Source organism: Schistocerca americana, chromosome 8 (assembly GCF_021461395.2).
Source record: "Schistocerca americana isolate TAMUIC-IGC-003095 chromosome 8, iqSchAmer2.1, whole genome shotgun sequence".
In the NCBI taxonomy this organism is placed as follows: domain Eukaryota; kingdom Metazoa; phylum Arthropoda; class Insecta; order Orthoptera; family Acrididae; genus Schistocerca; species Schistocerca americana.
Window position 1 is genome coordinate 188415084 of NC_060126.1, and position 20115 is coordinate 188435198.

Below are 20115 nucleotides of genomic sequence, written 5' to 3' on the forward strand. Positions count from 1 at the left end.
GTTTCTCAGCGCCACAGTTTAGTCGGGCACAGCCATTCGGTGTGGTTCATTGCGCAGGCACTCTAAGAACGTATTGTTTTCAATTTTTGCGGGTGCGGTTCGTGTGTTTTCCCTACAGTTTTTCTCTGTTGTGGGACTGAAAATGGAAGACAATCGTGACACGGCGGGCCCTTCAGAACCTAAGAAACGTAAAACACAGGACACAAGAAACGTACAAAAACTAACGGATGTGGAATTATTACGAATATTAGAAGAAAGCGATTCGGAAACGGAACTGGCCAGTGAGGAGGACGGCGTGGAATCCAGTGAAGAGTCTGACGGAGCCGAGTTTGTTTTAGATGAGACTGTAGAAATGGCTGTGAATCCTAGCGACAGGGAAATGGCAGAAGGAGTGGTAACAAGAGATAACGCAGCTGATACAACTGTTGCGTGGGAAAGAGAGCCAGTTGGAATGATAAATTGCCCATTTATAAAAAATGAGGGACTGCTTATTCAACCGACGGAAAACACTCCCTTAGATTATTTTCGTCTTTTGCTGACGGACGAATTTCTATTGACAGTTGTAGAAGAAACAAATCGAAACGCGATTGAATTATTCCTTTCTGCGGGAACCAAAGGACAATCACGAATAAACTGTTGGAAAGATGTGACTGTTGGCGAATTGTTAGTGTTCTTGGGAGTTTTCCTGCACATGGGAAATGTAAAGATGAGGAATTTGCAGGACTATTGGAAAAAGGACGCTTTATTCAACGTGAAAGGAATTGCCGATAGTATTTCACGAAATCGTTTTCTGCTAATACTACGTGCATTACACTTTTCTGAAAATCCAAAACAGGGCAAACCAACACCATCCGACAGGTTGTATAAAATACGTCCCGTTATCAATTTTTTCAATGAAAGGATGTGCCAAGTTTACTACCCTGGACGGGAACTGTCTCTGGACGAATCAATGATCCTTTGGCGTGGACGATTACTTTTCCGCCAATACATCAAAAACAAAAAGCACAAATATGGCATAAAGCTATATATTTTGACAACTCCCACTGGAATGGTCCTAAAATTCGCGGTATACACTGGCATGCTGGACGATTTAGGAGGAAGAGGCCATGCGCAAAAAATTGTTCTTCATTTACTAGATGAAAAGTTGAATGCTGGTCACCATGTGTACATGGACAATTACTATAACAGCTTCGCATTGGCAAAGCTGCTCCTGGATAAGAAGACCCACTGCACGGGAACTCTGAGGGCGAATAGGAAGGATACACCCAAGGAAATACAGGAAGCAAAACTACGAAAAGGTGAAGCCGTTGCCAGATTTGCGGAAGGAGTTATGATAGGTAAGTGGCGTGATAAGAGGGAGGTTTGCTACATTTCTAATGCATTTACAAATGAAATGGTTGAGGTTGAAACCAAAAGAAAGGAGAAGAAATCTAAGCCCTTGGCCATTGTAAACTACAATAAATTTATGGCGGGAGTTGATCGGCACGATCAGATGTTATCATATTACCTCTCGGAACGCAAAACCATACGCTGGTACAAGAAACTTTTTATCCACGTTGTGGAAATGATACTGACAAACGCACATGCCCTACACAATAAATATTGTGGCACAAAAATGCCCCTCCAAGAATTTAGACTCAGTATTATAAGAGCACTATTGCCACGAAAGCAGGTAGAACGGCCAGTCCGAAATCCCCAACATGTTGTGGTAAAACGAGAATCAAATGGAAAATCAAAAACACCGCGAAAAAAGTGCAGATCATGCGCCAGCCGTGGACAACGAACAGACACGATTTACGAGTGCCTAGATTGCCCAAATAAAGCAGGATATTGTTTGAATTGTTGTGTTATTCACCACCTCTAAAGGCAGATAGCACTTTCGTTGCTCATTTATTTTTCGACAGTTATGTGTCGGTACTATTCGTAAACTTTGTATTTATTTTATTTGTTTGAGAGTGTAATGGATAAAGCTCTAGATTGTATTTTTCTTAGATTTGACATACATTTTATTTCAGAAGTTTCTTCGAGATCTTGTGTTTGTATTTGAATGTTTCTACTATATTTTTTGTCCAATAAATATGTCGTTTGTCAGTAGGATGTTTCGTTTCATTTATGAATATAAAATGAAATTGTAGTAACCTAAACTGTCACACTAACCAGGAACAATACACTAGACGCATTGGCGCGTCCACGGCCACCCGCTACAGAATATGGCCTGATATGCCACTGACGCCTTAGTGCGCCCCAAAACAACTTTGATTCACGAGAGTAAATTTGATTGTGTACTTATAAAATAAATACATGTTATATTACTTTTAGCAATATATTTTCAGATTCTATTAAGAAAAATATTGGTTACGTGGCAAAGCAAGGCCAATTACAGTGGCAGTGAACGTGTTAATAAAAGCCAAATTTCTTTAGCAGACCGACAAAAATAACTTCATTCTTCTGCAAGGCGATTAATGCTTGACTGTCAGAAAGGTGGAAATAAAAATCTGAAGCAAACAGGATATTTTAGCCTTCCTTAATTACATAAAAGTATTTTAATTCAGTTGATGGCTCCCAGCCACAGAAATACATTTTGTTTTCATTTGATGTGAGAGCAATAAATGAAGAGGAAACAGCAAAATCATTAAACATAAACACGGATCACTTGAGACTACCCACCTCCCCACTACAACTCGGACTGCTGTGTGCATCAGCCCCGGATCTACGGTATTTCCGGACCATGGTAATTACTAGATAGTGAGGTTCTATCATGTCCGCAATGTTACTTTGTGCCAGAAAGGGCTCTCGACAAGAGAAGTGTCCAGGTATCTCGGAGTGAACCAAAGAAATGTTGTTTGGACATGGAGGAGCTACAGAGAGACAGCAACGGTCGATGACATCCCTCGCTCAGGGCGCCCAAGGGCTACTACTGCAATGGATGACCGCTACCTGCCACATGATGAATAATCCTTTTCATGTTGCCACTGGAAGTCATGTTATGACTCAAACTGGGTGCAATAGGCTGCATGATGCACAACTTCACTCCCCACATCCATGGTGAGGTCATCTTTGCAACCACACCACCATGCAGCTCAGTAGATGGGCTAACAACATGCCGCATGGACCACTCAGGACTGGCATCACATTCTCTTCACCGATGAATGTCACATATGCCTTCAACCAGACAATCGTTGGACGTGTGTTTGGAGGCAACCCGGTCAGGCTGAATGCCTTAGACACACCGTCCAGCGAGTGCAGCAAGGTGGATGTTCCCTGCTGTTTTGAGGTGGAATTATGTGAAGCCGACGTACGCATTTGGTGGTCACAGAAGGCAGCGTAATGGCTGTACGATACATGAATGCCACCCTCCGACCAATAGTGCAACCATATCGGCAGCAGTATTGGTGATGCATTCATCTTTATGGACGACAATTCATGCCCCCGTCATACACATCTTGTGAATGACTTCCTTCAGGATAACGACACTGCTGGACTAGAGTGGCCAGCACGTTCTCGAGACACGAACCCTATCGAACATACCTGGGATAGATTGGAAAGGGCTGTTTATGGATGACATGACCCACCAACACCCGGAGGGATCTATTCTGAATTGCCGTTGGGGAGTGGGACAATCTGGACCAACAGTGCCTTGATGAACTTGTGGATTGTATGCCACAACGAATACGGTCATGCGTCAATGCAAGAGGACGTGCTACTGGATCTTAGAGGTACCGGTGTGTACAGCAATCTGGACCACTGCCACCTCTGCAGGTCTCGTATGGTGGTACAACATGCAATGTGTGGTTTACATGAGCAATAAAAAGTGCAGAAATGGTGTTTATGTTGATCTCTATTTCAATTTTCTGTACAGGTTCTGGAACTCTCAGAAACGAGATAATGAAAAACATTTTTTGATGTGTGTACAAATAGTACTCAAGGCCGGTAAGGGTTCTCCATCTGATTATGTGCATTTTGTCACTGTGTTACATAAAACAGGCCTGCCTAGTATTGTAGCAGTTACACACACCAAATAAACGAAACTTTTGGCACAAATGGTCATTTTTATAACAACAGAATATAATTCACCAAGTACCAATATCAAATGCCTATTAGGCCTACTACACGCAAAAAGCTTTACGTTAGGAAACAGTTTCGCAGTTCATTCATACGCTCCAGCTTCTGAAGCATGAGATCGTAAAGTAGTATTAGTATTAAGTTTTTATATAACTTTGAAATCGACATGTCCTTCCATAATTTGTGTGATGTGCTCATGTCATCTCCTTCCTTGTTCTAATAAACAATCTTGTCATCACTAATTCTTTAAGTATTCCTTCCAGTTTCAAAACTTATATTCCAGTTAACTTCACTAACCCTGCCACAATCACCGGTTTGGTTAACCTACATTTTATCTCCAGTTAGGCATTACTATGTGTTCGTAAAACGCATTTTCCGCGCTGCCCTCAGAATAGGACTCAAGCGGCTGCTAGCTGGGCACTGTACAACTGGCCCTTACTTGTGTAGCGGTAGGGCCAAAAGTTTGTCAAAATTTTATTTTCTTGGATACAGTGAGAAAATAATACAAATCTTTCTTACCTGTTAGTCGTTCATTTCTTTTTTTGTAGTCTGAATCAATGGATTTCACTAGTAATTAACACTGATTATTCACAAACCCATTCAACCACATAAACAGCAATAGACATTCATCCGTTCAGCTTTATTTCACTCCGCACCTTTAGCCCCATCCCCTTTTGCCTGCAACAAAGTTTATTTCTAGATGTGACAGGTATTCCCCTGGCAGAGACATCATGTACACCCTTCTATGCATTCAAAAATCAACTTACGATTCATCCGGAAATTAACTTAGAATGTGTTCAAAATATTTTCAAAGTGAAGTGATCGTATGGCATTTATTGGCCAGAATATCCCCTTCGGGGGTCGGTCACCGTATTGCACGTCTTTTTAGTTGACGCCACTTTGGCAACTTGTGTGTCAATGGTGGTGAACACCCACTCCCCTGCAGGGAATTGAACCCGGGTGTGGTAGATGGTAATGCTACTGCTGCACTACGGAGGCAAACAAAATGTTCAAAAACCAACAGGGATGCATTTCAAGATAACATAAATAATTGACAAACGCATACTGGATGCTGGAGCTTCATTAAACAGTTTTTCCTTAAGAATATGAACCCAATTTAACTTTCACATATAGGACTAACATTGTGTAGGATTCCAGATAAAACATGCCACATTCAACCAAGTAATCCCTCCGTAGTTAGAGTAACATGCCGTGTCACCTTTCTTATTTATGGACTGGATTGCATGTAAAGGCCATTCTTCTCGACTCCAGGTAAGTTGAAGAATCTTAGTCTGAAAGTAAAGTAATGGTGCTTTTTTTTTTTATTCTTATTACCACATTCTGTACTTCTGCCAGAGTATGCTCTTCTATTTAGGGTTCTACTTAATGGTATTTCTGTTGCACCAGATCAGTGCAAACATCAAAAATGGCTCTGAGCACTATGGGACTTAACATCTATGGTCATCAGTCCCCTAGAACTACTTAAACCTAACTAACCTAAGGACAGCACACAACACCCAGCCATCACGAGGCAGAGAAAATCCCTGACCCCGCCGGGAATCGAACCCGGGCATGGGAAGCGAGAAAGCTACCGCACGACCACGAGATGCGGGCAGTGCAAACATCCTCCAGCATTTCTCTAAAATACCCTCCTGTTCATTTTTTTCCCTTTTATATGAGCTGGATTCCATCTTTACCCCTGAAGCCTATTTTGTAGATATATACTGTTACACTTCTAATCTTGTAGGCTTAGGACATAAAATGAGACACTACCATTTTGCAGCATTCCAACTCCCCTTGAAAAGCACATTCTCTTTTCACTTCTTATAAAACTTTCTACTCCATGTTTTTAAGGCTTATCTTTTTTCTGTGATCTATGTAGCCTTAGCACTTTTAATTCTTTTCATTATACATGGTCTGTTTAATTCTTTTATTTCATTGGTGACATTTTAGCCTTGCTTCTTTCTTCTGTTGAATCCTCTGTCTAGTCATAATACTTCTCATTTCTAGGTCTTCTAGATTCGCCTATTTCATCCTTTGCCACTTGTGGTATTCTTAATATATATTACCAATCCTTACCTGTCATTACTGTGCTCCAAAGGATGGTTTGTTTGAATTCATTCTGATATTCAAAAGGTTATATCTCCAGATTGTCTACATTCCATTTCAAAATTCCCTTGTTTTCCCTGGATGCACCACAGCAATTCTTTGCTTCATTTTTGCAATAAAGTGATAGTCAGCTCCCAAAATATGCACACATTTTCAACTTTTGGATACCAATATATGGTCTACTATATTTGGATCACTTTTTCCTGCACTTCTCCATACATCCTTGTGAATATTTCAGCTTGGGAAACAAGCTTACTGCTTTAGTATCACTCACAGTCAAACTAGGGAACTTGCAGCCCATTACTAATCTCTCCATGCAAGCTTTCCTTACCAAAATGGACACAGGTTCTTTTCCATGCTTTGCATTATAATCATCCCAGGACTATTCCTGAATTATGTGCCGGTATCTTTAGATAGACTTCACACACTTGATTATAAAAGCTATCCACAAGACCCTCATCTCATTCTTTTGTTGGAGCATATGCCTGAGTCATATTGAATATCCCTATTATTCAGAGTGTGCATATTCTGTCATTTGGTGTAAAACCAAGCAGACTTGCACAATTCTTGGTACAATGTTCCAAATAATGACCTTGTCTGACATCTCCCAAAGTAACATAAAATTTTGCTTCTGTATCTCTCCTTACCCTTCCATCCGATGGCAACTAATTCCAGTCCACAACCCTTTCAGGTACACTTCATTGCCCCTGGTTGTTGTAAGCATATTCCATGTTCCAAATTTAAGAGCCCTAATCATATCCTTGTTCCTTAGCTTATTTCACCTTTTGGGGAGGGGGGCAGTCTGGCTTTGTTTTCACCAAGGCAGGGGTGTTGGCCCTGCACTCAACCCCTATTATTCAGAGGGCCATTTCTCCTGCTCTCATCTGCCCTGACCTCTATTCCCCAATGGGGATGGGTACTCGATCTTCCACAATGTTGCTCATTTCCCTGGGTTTGCCAACTTGGAGGTGAGAGACAGCTTTGAGGAGGACAGACTGTAACTACCTTGCCTAAAGTCTGGTTTTATGTATCAATACCCCATACAAACCTAGTATCATATCCAGATAAACAACAGAATACCTGAAATGAACAAAAATTATTGAAGACCAACAATAACCCAACCATCACTCTTGGTCTAATATAATTCCTAACCAAACTTTCCATCAATTGCAAAGGGGTCAGCAAATGAAAACAAGATGGAAGAAAGGTAAACAATGAATGAGTAACTTTTTTTCCAATCCATCTTGTTTTTCAATTTGGCTGCCCCTTGTGTAGTATGTACCAATAAGGACTTCACAACTTCAAAAACTCATCTTTATTTACCCTACAGGCACCATTTCTGTGTCATTTAGTAGCAAAATACATGAAGCTTTTTTACTGTATGCCTAAACAGGTTCAAATAACAAAAACAATTATTAATGAAATTATTTAAGTGGATAGATGAAAAATCTACTCACCAAGTGGCAGCAGAACGCACTCACAAGAGTGTGTTGTGATTTCACTTAAGTCTTTCATGTGCGTGCTGCCACTACTTGGTGAGTAGATTTTTCATCTATTGAACTAAATAAACAGGTTTAAAGTAAATCATCTATTATATGGTGCATGTCCCATCTGAAGTCTATGGATGCAGAATGCCACAGTTGAGAATTAGATTCTAACTGACAGAAGCCAGTAAGGGTGGAAGAAGATCCCATGATTTTTCCCAAAAGGAAAAGGCAAAGAGTTGTCAGGCCCAGTGAACAAGGGGGCCATGCAACTAGCACATCTCGGCCCATTCACTTTCATGGAGAGCGAACATTTAGGGAATCCTAGATGCTTTACTGATCAGTCAAAACCGTCTACTTCTCTTCAAGGTAACACCAAGACAGTCCAAGTCATAAGAATAAGTTTTACAAATTTTCAGTGTTGTAATGTCCTTTTCGATGTATACCTGAATGGTAAGGCCCAGGCAATATTTCACCTCACCACACCAGAACATTCTCCACAAACTATACCACATACGTATACCACCACCATGTATACCCAGGAAAGCAGGTTCAGAAGTGGAGAGAAACAGGAAATTTACCCCACATACCTGGTTTTGACACAAATCTTAACAACCAAGACTCTGTATTAAGGAAAGAGCTCCATGCAGAAAACTACAGCAAGACAGTTATCCCCAGGAAATCACCAAGCAAAACTTTGGCGAGATTCTATCCAAAACACTTAACGCCTACAAGAGGCCAATCGCAGGTTCATATTTACCTTATGTGGCATGGAAGACATGGCAAAAACAGAACTGGACTGTCACAATGTGAAGTACTACTGAGGAATCAGGGCTTCAGAAGTAATGACGAAACTTGCAGGACAATACCTGCCAGTCTGCATGAACCTACTGGATACATGTACCAAAAGCAACCTTGCTGCAATCAAAACTGCTGAATACTGGGTTCTCTTACATTTTTTGTACACATATTCCTCTATATTACTTCCATATTTTATTTAATTATCTCTGCAATTGATTCTTTTAATTAATGTGTGTGTGTGTGCACACTATTAATGTTATTCCAGTAATTTAAAATTTCATGTCCTGGACACACAAAAATATTCATCATGGAGCCTAAGAACGATATTTTTGTGTATATAAAAAAAAAACACTTTTTTCAGCAATTTTCCCTTCACTTCAAGCGCAGAGCTGCGGCCCACACTAAAAAAGTTAGGTTGGAATCAGGAAACTATTTTACTACAGGCCAAAATGATAGGTATTTAGTAATCACAAAAGCGTTACGGAGATGATAGATAAACTCCAGTGGAAGACTCTGCAGGAGAGACACTCAGTAGCTCGGTACGGGCTTTTGTTGAAGTTTCGAGAACATACCTTCACCGAGGAGTCGAGCAGTATATTGCTCCCTCCTACGTATATCTCGTGAAGAGACCATGAGGATAAAATCAGAGACTAAAGCCCACACAGAGGCATACCGACAATCCTTTCCACGAACAATAGAGACTGGAATAGAAGGGAGAACCGATAGAGGTACTCAAGGTACCCTCCGCCGCACACCGTCAGGTGGCTTGCGGAATACGGATGTAGATATCTGAAGATCCATGTCCACAAGTGCAAGAAAGCGAATTTATTTCATGTCTTGAATCTAATACACCGGGAACAATTACGACATAGCACCCTCTCCCTTTACAACTCTACCTACTGGCCCATACCACTGAAGTCCAAATTTGTTTCTGCCCTCCGACTCATGGCATCAGATGTGTGCTTACATTAAAGTCTCATGAGGCGCACTTTATGAGTAATGCAAAAGTTCTGTCCATAGCCAGTGTATTCCTCTGATCACACACAGCCAGCTACCTTCTGAAATTTATCAGCAGCTATTTATTTAATGTGTGTTTTGCACACTTCTCTGCAAGCAATAAAAAATTAATGGCTCTTTTTGAAATAAGAGAGTGTCAGTCATGAACAGCAATGTGAATAAACTTAACATCAGCACTACTATGCAATCTCAAAATGGTGATACAAGACCATATTAGTGACTGCAGGAAAGACAATATTGTCAAACATGTCATAAGAAGTTAATCAGTTAAATTGCAAACAAGCAAAACTTAGCTATGATTATGCCTAAATAAATCAGACCAAAATGAAAGTAACAACTTTCCATCATTGTGTTAATTCCCCTCGAATTCCCATTCTACTATGATACCCAAATGTTAAAATTTTCCACAACTCCAAACTTCTTGTGCTCTAAAACAATTTTGAACACAAATTCCGACAGTATTCGTGCCGGCATCTATTACCTCCAAAATACTAGACCACTTGATACATATAGTATGAACAAAGTTTCCCCACCAAAATATAGCATTTTACAGTGTATAATTTCACACGTGAAGAACTAGCAAAATATACAAAAAGTTAAGCATGGATGTTTTGCAGACCACTACTCCGAAACCCAAGAGATTAATCTCCATATAGCAAATAGTTTGGCAATACAGTATAAAATTTATTTCGCAGGAGACTACAGCTCCACACATTAAACTAACTGCAACAGATTCGTTTCCTTTGTCATTAAGCAGCTTGGACTTCAATTACCAAGACAAAATGGTAGTCAGCAATTACAAATAGTGAAATATTACATTTTGTCCCTGCCCTGCTATCTTTGATTGTAATGTTAACACCAAGTGTCCGTGTCAGGATTAGGTTATAAAATCAAACAATCATTTACAAATTGTTTTAAAATTGAGGTTTTGTTTCTTTTTGCTCTCTCCACATTCATTAAAGGACATTATAAAGACAGTCAAGATGATAAACTGGAGATCCATCAACAATTATATACAATATGAATTTTGTAATGTACATTTAAGTATCCAAAAATGGATGGAAGTTGACCACATTATTAAATATATCTGGTCTCTGAAAAAAATATGCACTTCATCACAAAACATTCTTATAACAAATTCAAAACAATGTGACCACTTGCTATTGTCACAGGATTAATTACAACATAATGGACGATACATTTCATGTTTCAAAACTCCTACACTCAGTGAAATGAAGGACGTTATTCTATGAAGTACTTTGCAAAATTATGCTTAGAAACTATACATAAATACTACTGTCATGCAAGCAGGCCATTAAAATTCTGCTGTGAGAACTGAGGAAAATACAAGAGATGAGGCAAGGTATGAAAGAAGTGGCATAGACTTAACTAACACTACTGGTACTCTCAATCACTTCCAAGAAGGGTGAATACTTTTGTCATGAGAAGCTTTTCCAATTCTTTGTAATTCTACTTAAACATTTTGGCGGTTCGGATATCTTAACTACAATGTTCAGATTATATGTGAAGGTTTTGATGTTTTTTTTGTTTAATATTAAGCACTACTAGTCACTCATAATGAGTCATCACTGATGTACCTTCTAATACTCTTCAGACTGTGCTACAACACAAACTTGCATCTATATAATTTCACTTATATATGTTAGAAATAAAAACACTGTTATATCTAATAGTGCTTCAATATTCCAAATATTACATATTTGTAAGTTCATTCCACTTTTAACAGCTCTGCATTACAAAAAGTTGACTGTAGAACAGGTAGCGCCACAGTAAACAGATTTTGATAAAATAACTGCAATTGCACTGATACGCTGTCACGTATTTAACTTAGTATTAATTTTTGCTTGTAATGAGTACTGAAGAATGTTTGGCATAAAATTATAAAACTACAAATATGTTGTACCACTGGTAAACAGCTTTGTGACAACGTCTGAGTCAGGACTTCAGGCCCAACACAATATTACACAACATTTATATTTTCAGCAGTCTCTCCACAATGCACAATACTCCTGTAGTTCTAGCTGCTACAGTGAATTCAGCATTCAAATTAAGTATATTTAAGCAGCTCAGTTGCTCAACCCAGACACGTTCACTTTTTCTTGTTCTTTGTTGTTGCTCCACGGGGTGGTGTAACAGGTCTTCCAGCATTCAGTCCTCCATAAGCAAACTTCCTCTTATCAGCCGGCTGTAAAAAAAAAAAATTAGTGATGCGTAGAACAATTTTACGATACATAAAGTTCTACGAACACAAATTAACTTTAGTTTCATATTAACTTTAACACTACCAGTCTAAGAATGCACCAAACATGCATGCGATTCTTTTTGACACTTAGTAATTCATAATGTGATAAAGTTATCTGGCAAAAAATTCGATGCTTATGAATATGGAAGAGGAACAAAAACAGTTTAGCATGCACTATGTTATCAGAAGTATCTGGACACACCTAAAAACATATGTTTTTCATATTAGCTGCATTGTGCTGCCACCTACTGCCAGATACTCCATTTCATCGACCTTGGTGTTCATTAGACATTGTGAGAGCAGAATGGGGCACTCCGCAGGACTCGTGGACTTCGAACATGGTCAAGTGATTGTGTATCACTTGTGTCATACGTCTGTACACTAGATTTCCACACTCCTGAACATCTGTGGGTCCAGTGTTTCCAATGTGATAGCATAGTGGAAACGTGAAGGGACATGTACAGCACAAAATCATACTGGCCGATCTCTTCTGTTAACTGACAGACTGCTGACAGTTGAAGACGGTCGTAATGTGTAATAGGCAGACATCCACACCATCACACAGGAAATCCAAACTGGATCAAGATCCACTGCAAATACTATGACAGGTAGATGAGAAAACTGATTTCATGGTCAAGCAGCTCTCATAAGCCACACATCACACTGGTAAATGCCGAATGACGCCTCACTTAGTGTAAGGAGCGTAAACACTGGACAACTGAGAGATGGAAAATCATTGTGTGAAGTGGCGAATCACAGTACACCATGTGGCGGTCCGATGTCAAGGTGTGAGTATGGTGAATGCTCGGTGAATGTCATCTGCCAGCTTGTGTAGTGCCAGCAGTAAAATTCGGTGGCAGTGATGTTATGGTGTGGTCATGTTTTTGATGGAGGAGGGCTTGCACCCCTTGTTTTGCGTGGCACTATCACAGCACAGGCCTACAATGATGTTTTAAGCACATTCTTGCTTCCCACTATTGTAGAGCAATTCAGGGATGGTGATTGCATCTTTCAACATGATTGAGCACCTGTTCATAATGCCCAGCCTGTGTCAGAGTGGTTACACAACAATAACATCCCTGTAATGGACTGGCCTGCACAGAGTCCTGACCTGAATCCTATAGAACACCTTTGGAATGTTTTGGAATGTCTACTTCGTGCAAGGTCTCACCGACCGACATCAATACCTCTCCTCAGTGTAGCACTCAGTGAAGAATGGGCTGCCATTCCCCAAGAAAGCTTCCAGCACTTGATTAAACATATTCCTGCAAGAGTGGAAGCTGTCATCAGGGCTAAGGGTGGGCCAACACCATGTTTAATTCCAGTATTAGCAATGGAGGGCACCACAAACTGGTCATTTTCAGCCAGGTGTTCCGATACTTTTGATCACATCGTATATGAAGATCAATATCATTAGAAAATTATCGTGAAATTGGGCAAGATCAAGCTGGTGAAATGATTTCGATTATGCCCTGCTAAAGAGACCACCACCACCACCACCACCACCACCACCACCACCACCCAACAGCGAAAGGACAGAAATGCAATGTTTCTAATATGTGACAATCGCTGACTTCCACTGCCTAAAATACATTAACCTAGTGGAGTTCCTATCTGATCTATACCACGTTGGACACTTACTGAAGAGAAGGAAGAAATTTCTTTTACCAGCAATGAGATATTTAAATAAGACACTTTTCAGTCAATTCACTGTCCATTTAAGCAAGTACATTCCCTCTTTGAAGTGAAAGTTCGCAAAATACACATTTTCATGGGCTGTTAAGTTGTCATCTGCTAATAATTTAAGGATGTTGGACAACTTAAAAATTTAACATATTTGTGTTTGGTTGCTAAAGCAGAACATAGCAGCAGGTATACACTATTTTTTAACAATATAAACCAAAACTGTTCAAGTATGCATTACTGAAATCACTATTCACTAGACTACAAAATTAGTAAGTCGTCTAGCTGAATCAGAAAGCCATCTTTCGTTGTTTTGTACCTTATAGATACAGAAGCACTTCGTCTAGTCTGAAAGAAAGTATGGCACTATCAATGTAGTTTACCACCTTTACCATTTTTCCCTTCACTTCATACCATTCTTCTTCCCATCGACATTACTGTCTTAACAGAAAGGTGATAGGCTTGTTGAGCCAACACGTTGAGCCAACACGTTGAGCCAACACGTTGAGCCAACACGTTGAGCCAACACGTTGAGCCAACACGTTGAGCCAACACGTTGAGCCAACACGTTGAGCCAACACGTTGAGCCAACACGTTGAGCCAACACGTTGAGCCAACACGTTGAGCCAACACGTTGAGCCAACACGTTGAGCCAACACGTTGAGCCAACACGTTGAGCCAACACGTTGAGCCAACACGTTGAGCCAACACGTTGAGCCAACACGTTGAGCCAACACGTTGAGCCAACACGTTGAGCCAACACGTTGAGCCAACACGTTGAGCCAACACGTTGAGCCAACACGTTGAGCCAACACGTTGAGCCAACACGTTGAGCCAACACGTTGAGCCAACACGTTGAGCCAACACGTTGAGCCAACACGTTGAGCCAACACGTTGAGCCAACACGTTGAGCCAACACGTTGAGCCAACACGTTGAGCCAACACGTTGAGCCAACACGTTGAGCCAACACGTTGAGCCAACACGTTGAGCCAACACGTTGAGCCAACACGTTGAGCCAACACGTTGAGCCAACACGTTGAGCCAACACGTTGAGCCAACACGTTGAGCCAACACGTTGAGCCAACACGTTGAGCCAACACGTTGAGCCAACACGTTGAGCCAACACGTTGAGCCAACACGTTGAGCCAACACGTTGAGCCAACACGTTGAGCCAACACGTTGAGCCAACACGTTGAGCCAACACGTTGAGCCAACACGTTGAGCCAACACGTTGAGCCAACACGTTGAGCCAACACGTTGAGCCAACACGTTGAGCCAACACGTTGAGCCAACACGTTGAGCCAACACGTTGAGCCAACACGTTGAGCCAACACGTTGAGCCAACACGTTGAGCCAACACGTTGAGCCAACACGTTGAGCCAACACGTTGAGCCAACACGTTGAGCCAACACGTTGAGCCAACACGTTGAGCCAACACGTTGAGCCAACACGTTGAGCCAACACGTTGAGCCAACACGTTGAGCCAACACGTTGAGCCAACACGTTGAGCCAACACGTTGAGCCAACACGTTGAGCCAACACGTTGAGCCAACACGTTGAGCCAACACGTTGAGCCCCACAATTTTTAGTACACGCTTGCTCTTCTGTGGCATCTTATCAGTTTTCCTGTAATCCCATGTGTACTGGTTCACATAAGAATGACACTTTCACCAACCACAGAAGGGTATCTCAGTCAGGAGTATCTGCTGGCCACATGACTCTCCAAATAAAATTATCACAAGGATTTTACAACAAATACGAAGGCTGAATGAAAAGTAATGCATCCACTTTCATTAATTGGGTTTGGATGGGAATATTTTAATAAATCAAACACAGAAATAACCCTTAGAATGTAATCTTTAATTACCAATATTCACTTTTCCACTTTCTCACCAGCTAACTGGATACATTTCTACCAACAATGAACAAGTTTTCTGAAGCCATAACAGTTCTCTCAACATCTTCATAAGAAGCATGATGATGTCCCTGCAGATTGTCTCATTATTGGAACAGATGAAAGTCAGACTGTGCTGTGAGGGGCGTTTGAAAAGTCCATGCAAAGTCAAAGAGATGGCACCACCAGCGCGTGTCGAGGTCACTTTTAGTTAGTATCGTCTTTGGAAAGAACACTCGCCAAGTTTCAGCCATATTGGTCTATTTCTTTCTGTTTGGCATTCGCGTGAATCAAGGAAGTCCAGTGATTGTCAACAAATGGACGAAGAAGAATTTCATGTGGTGATTAAACATTACTTTATGAAAGGCAAAATGCCTCTGGAGACTAAGGAGAAGCTTGACAAACACTATGGTGACTCTGCACCTTTTATTAGAACAGTTTATAAGTGGTGTCAAAATTTTTTGAGTGGCCATTTGGGCACAAGTGATGCTGAATGTTCTGGACGCCCTGTGGAGGTTACGACTCCAGAAATCATTGATAAAATCCATGATATAGTGATGGATGACAGAAGAGTTAGGTGTGTGAGATTGCTAATGCTGTGGGCATCTTGAATGAATGGGTACATAATATTTTGCATAAACATTTGGACATGAGAACACTATTCGTAAGATGGGTTCAGCGATTACTCACACTTGACCAAAAACTGAATCGTGTGATGTGTTGCAAGGTTGGTTTGCAGTTGTTCAGGAAGAAACCACAGGACTTTAAGCATCGTTTCATCACTATGGATGAAACATGGATACATTACTATACTCGTGAGACCAAAGAACAATCTAAACAATTTGTTGCCAAGGGAGAGTCTGCGGAAAGAAAGGTGAAGACCATTCCTTCGGCCAGAAAGGTTATGGCAACTATATTTTGGGATGCGCAAGGGATAATCCTCATCGACTATCTGGAAAATGGTAAAACAGTTATAGGTGCATATTATTCATCGTTATTGGACTGTTTGAAAACAGAGCTGCAGGAAAAACTCCAGCAATTCGACCACAAAAAAGTCCTTTCCCATTACGACAATGTAGTAGCACACAACTCAGCAGAGGTGGTCGCAAAATTAATGGAAATAAGATTTCAACTCGTTTCACGCATCCCCCTATTCTCCAGGCTTGGCTCCCTCTGACAATTTGTTCCCCAATTTGAAAAAGTGGCTGGTGGGACACAGATTTTATTCAAACGAGGAAGTGATTGCAGCAACTAATAGCTATTTTGCAGACTTGGCCATTTCCTATTATTCAGAAGGGAACAACAAATTAGAACAGCGTTGGACAAAGTGTATAAGTCTAAAAGGAGACACACTAAAAATAAAAAATATTTACCCCAAGCACTTAAGTAGTTTTTATTTTTGCACAGACTTTCAGAACACCCCTCGTAAATGTGGACTGTGCAGAGGATGCCGTATGGTGGCGAGATTCACTCTCTGAAGTTCTGCTGTGGTAGTACATTAAGTGTGTGGTCTGGCACTGTCATGCTGCAGGAAAACATTTCCATTTTCCTTTTGGACCCATGTTAGCCACTGTTTCAGAGTTCGCAGCATTGTGATGCAATGCTCTGAATTTATTGTTGCTCCGTAAGCAAGGAAAACTTTGATAACACCAACCGTGCCCCAGGACACTGGCCATGATTTTTCCAGCTGATGGCTGCGTCTATAATTTCTTTTTCTGGGGCGAGCGTGTCAATATTCAACAGACTGATGTTTTGTCTCCGGGTCGTAATGGTGTATCCACTTCTGTCACAATTTAATGGAGAAAGGTGTCGCCTTCATTCTCTTAATGCGAGAGGTGTTCCTGGCAAATTTCAAGTCTGTGCACTTTCATTTTGAAGTCAGCATCCGGGATACCCATCATGCACAGATCTTTTGATAGCCGAGCAAAGCAATAATGTGACCCACATGTTCTTGTGAAATGCTGTTGTGCCTGCAATTTCTCTCTGATTGATACGATGATCGTCCTGTATCAGTCTGTCAACATTTTGCTTGTTAAACTGATTGCTGTCACAGGACGTCCAACTCTGTCACGCAGGTCAGATGTCCCCACCTCGACATCTTTAAACTTACCTGCCCAATGACTAACATCAACACGATCACCATAAACTGCTTTCATTCTCTGATGAATCTCTTTTGGGGTGCTACCTTCTGCTATCAAGAATTCAATGACTGCATGTTGCTTAAATCACATTGACCAACCATCTAAGCAGGATTCCATACTTACACTGTAAGAACACAAACATTCAATGCTAAGACTTTCCACCAACTGAAGCTGTAGGGAAGAGGCTATGGAACAAGCCAGCACCAGCCACATACCAATGCTGCCAACTGTTGAGTTACAAAGGTGGAGGCATTACTTTTCAGTCAACCCTTTTATATCTCACCTACTTTAGTTCTCTGAAATGACCTTTTGTAACTCTGCATTTCATTCAATAGATGCTAGACCTATCTTTAGTACCATCACACTATTACCGTGCTCACCTGAAATGTCACATCGTCCTGAACCTCATTCTGTTACTAAAGCAGCAAATTTACTCCAATATAGGATAAGCATTATGTTGCCCACACAGTTTTACTCTTGTGATTTGTGACCATCCCCAATAGCCGTAACAACCACAGATCTAAGACTCATTCAATTTTAACGCAAGAAAAGGTTGGAAATGCAGGTGATTCGGTAACAGTGACAACTTTGCATACTGACAGAACAAGTATTTTGGTAGATGTAACTAGCTCTGCAGATGACGAAGAAATTGAAGAAATGTATGATGAAATAAAAGAAATTATTCAGATTGTGAAGGGAGACGAAAATTTAATAGTCATGGGTGACTGGAATTCGAGTGTAGGAAAAGGGAGAGAAGGAAACGTAGTAGGTGAATATGGATTGGGGGACAGAAATGAAAGAGGAAGCCGCCTGGTAGAATTTTGCACAGAGCACAACATAATCATAACTAACACTTGGTTTAAGAATCATGAAAGAAGGTTGTATACATGGAAGAACCCTGGAGATACTAAAAGGTATCAGATAGATTATATAATGGTAAGACAGAGATTTAGGAACCAGGTTTTAAATTGTAAGACATTTCCAGGGGCAGATGTGGACTCTGACCACAATCTATTGGTTATGACCTGTAGATTAAAACTGAAGAAACTGCAAAAAGGTGGGAATTTAAGGAGATGGGACCTGGATAAACTAAAAGAACCAGAGGTTGTACAGAGATTCAGGGAGAGCATAAGGGAGCAATTGACAGGAATGGGGGAAATAAATACAGTAGAAGAAGAATGGGTAGCTTTGAGGGATGAAGTAGTGAAGGCAGCGGAGGATCAAGTAGGTAAAAAGGCGAGGGCTAGTAGAAATCCTTGGGTAACAGAAGACATATTGAATTTAATTGATGAAAGGAGAAAATATAAAAATGCAGTAAGTGAAACAGGCAAAAAGGAATACAAACGTCTCAAAAATGAGATCGCCAGGAAGTGCAAAATGGCTAAGCAGGGATGGCTAGAGGACAAATGTACGGATGTAGAGGCCTATCTCACTAGGGGTAAGATAGATACCGCCTACAGGAAAATTAAAGAGACCTTTGGAGATAAGAGAACGACTTGTATGAATATCACGAGCTCAGATGGAAACCCAGTTCTAAGCAAAGAAGGGAAAGCAGAAAGGTGGAAGGAGTATATAGAGGGTCTATACAAGGGCGATGTACTTGAGGACAATATTTTGGAAATGGAAGAGGATGTAGATGAAGATGAAATGGGAGATATGATACTGCGTGAAGAGTTTGACAGAGCACTGAAAGACCTGAGTCGAAACAAAGCCCCCGGAGTAGACAATATTCCATTGGAACTACTGACGGCCGTGGGAGAGCCAGTCCTGACAAAACTCTACCATCTGGTGAGGAAGATGTATGAGACAGGCGAAATACCCTCAGACTTCAAGAAGAATATAATAATTCCAATCCCAAAGAAAGCAGGTGTTGACAGATGTGCAAATTACCGAACTATCAGCTTAATAAGTCACAGCTGCAAAATACTAACACGAATTCTTTACAGACGAATGGAAGAACTAGTAGAAGCCAACCTCGGGGAAGATCAGTTTGGATTCCGTAGAAACACTGGAACACGTGAGGCAATACTGACCTTACGACTTATCTTAGAAGAAAGATTAAGGAAAGGCAAACCTACGTTTCTAGCATTTGTAGACTTAGAGATAGCTTTTGACAATGTTGACTGGAATACTCTCTTTCAAATTCTAAAGATGGCAGGGGTAAAATACAGGGAGCGAAAGGCTATTTACAATTTGTACAGAAACCAGATGGCAGTTATAAGAGTCGAGGGACATGAAAGGGAAGCAGTGGTTGGGAAGGGAGTAAGACAGGGTTGTAGCCTCTCCCCGATGTTGTTCAATCTGTATATTGAGCAAGCAGTAAAGGAAACAAAAGAAAAATTCGGAGTAGGTATTAAAATTCATGGAGAAGAAATAAAAACTTTGAGGTTCGCCGATGACATTGTAATTCTGTCAGAGACAGCAAAGGACTTGGAAGAGCAGTTGAATGGAATGGACAGTGTCTTGAAAGGAGGATATAAGATGAACATCAACAAAAGCAAAACAAGGATAATGGAATGTAGTCTAATTAAGTCGGGTGATGCTGAGGGAATTAGATTAGGAAATGAGGCACTTAAAGTAGTAAAGGAGTTTTGCTATTTGGGGAGCAAAATAACTGATGATGGTCGAAGTAGAGAGGATATAAAATGTAGGCTGGCAAT

At 40.8% G+C, this 20115-nt stretch overlaps 1 protein-coding gene across 1 annotated transcript in view; it reads right to left on the bottom strand.

The window, feature by feature from the left end:
* Window positions 1–10382: 10382 nt before the first annotated feature.
* The window catches only part of LOC124546031 (serine/threonine-protein phosphatase alpha-2 isoform), a 53007-nt gene continuing 43274 nt past the window's right edge, over window positions 10383–20115 (bottom strand). The window contains exon 7 of the mRNA XM_047125003.1: window positions 10383–11679. Within this exon, the coding sequence (XP_046980959.1) occupies window positions 11584–11679 (96 nt within the window). The 3' untranslated portion in view covers window positions 10383–11583. The remainder of the gene's footprint in view (window positions 11680–20115) is intronic.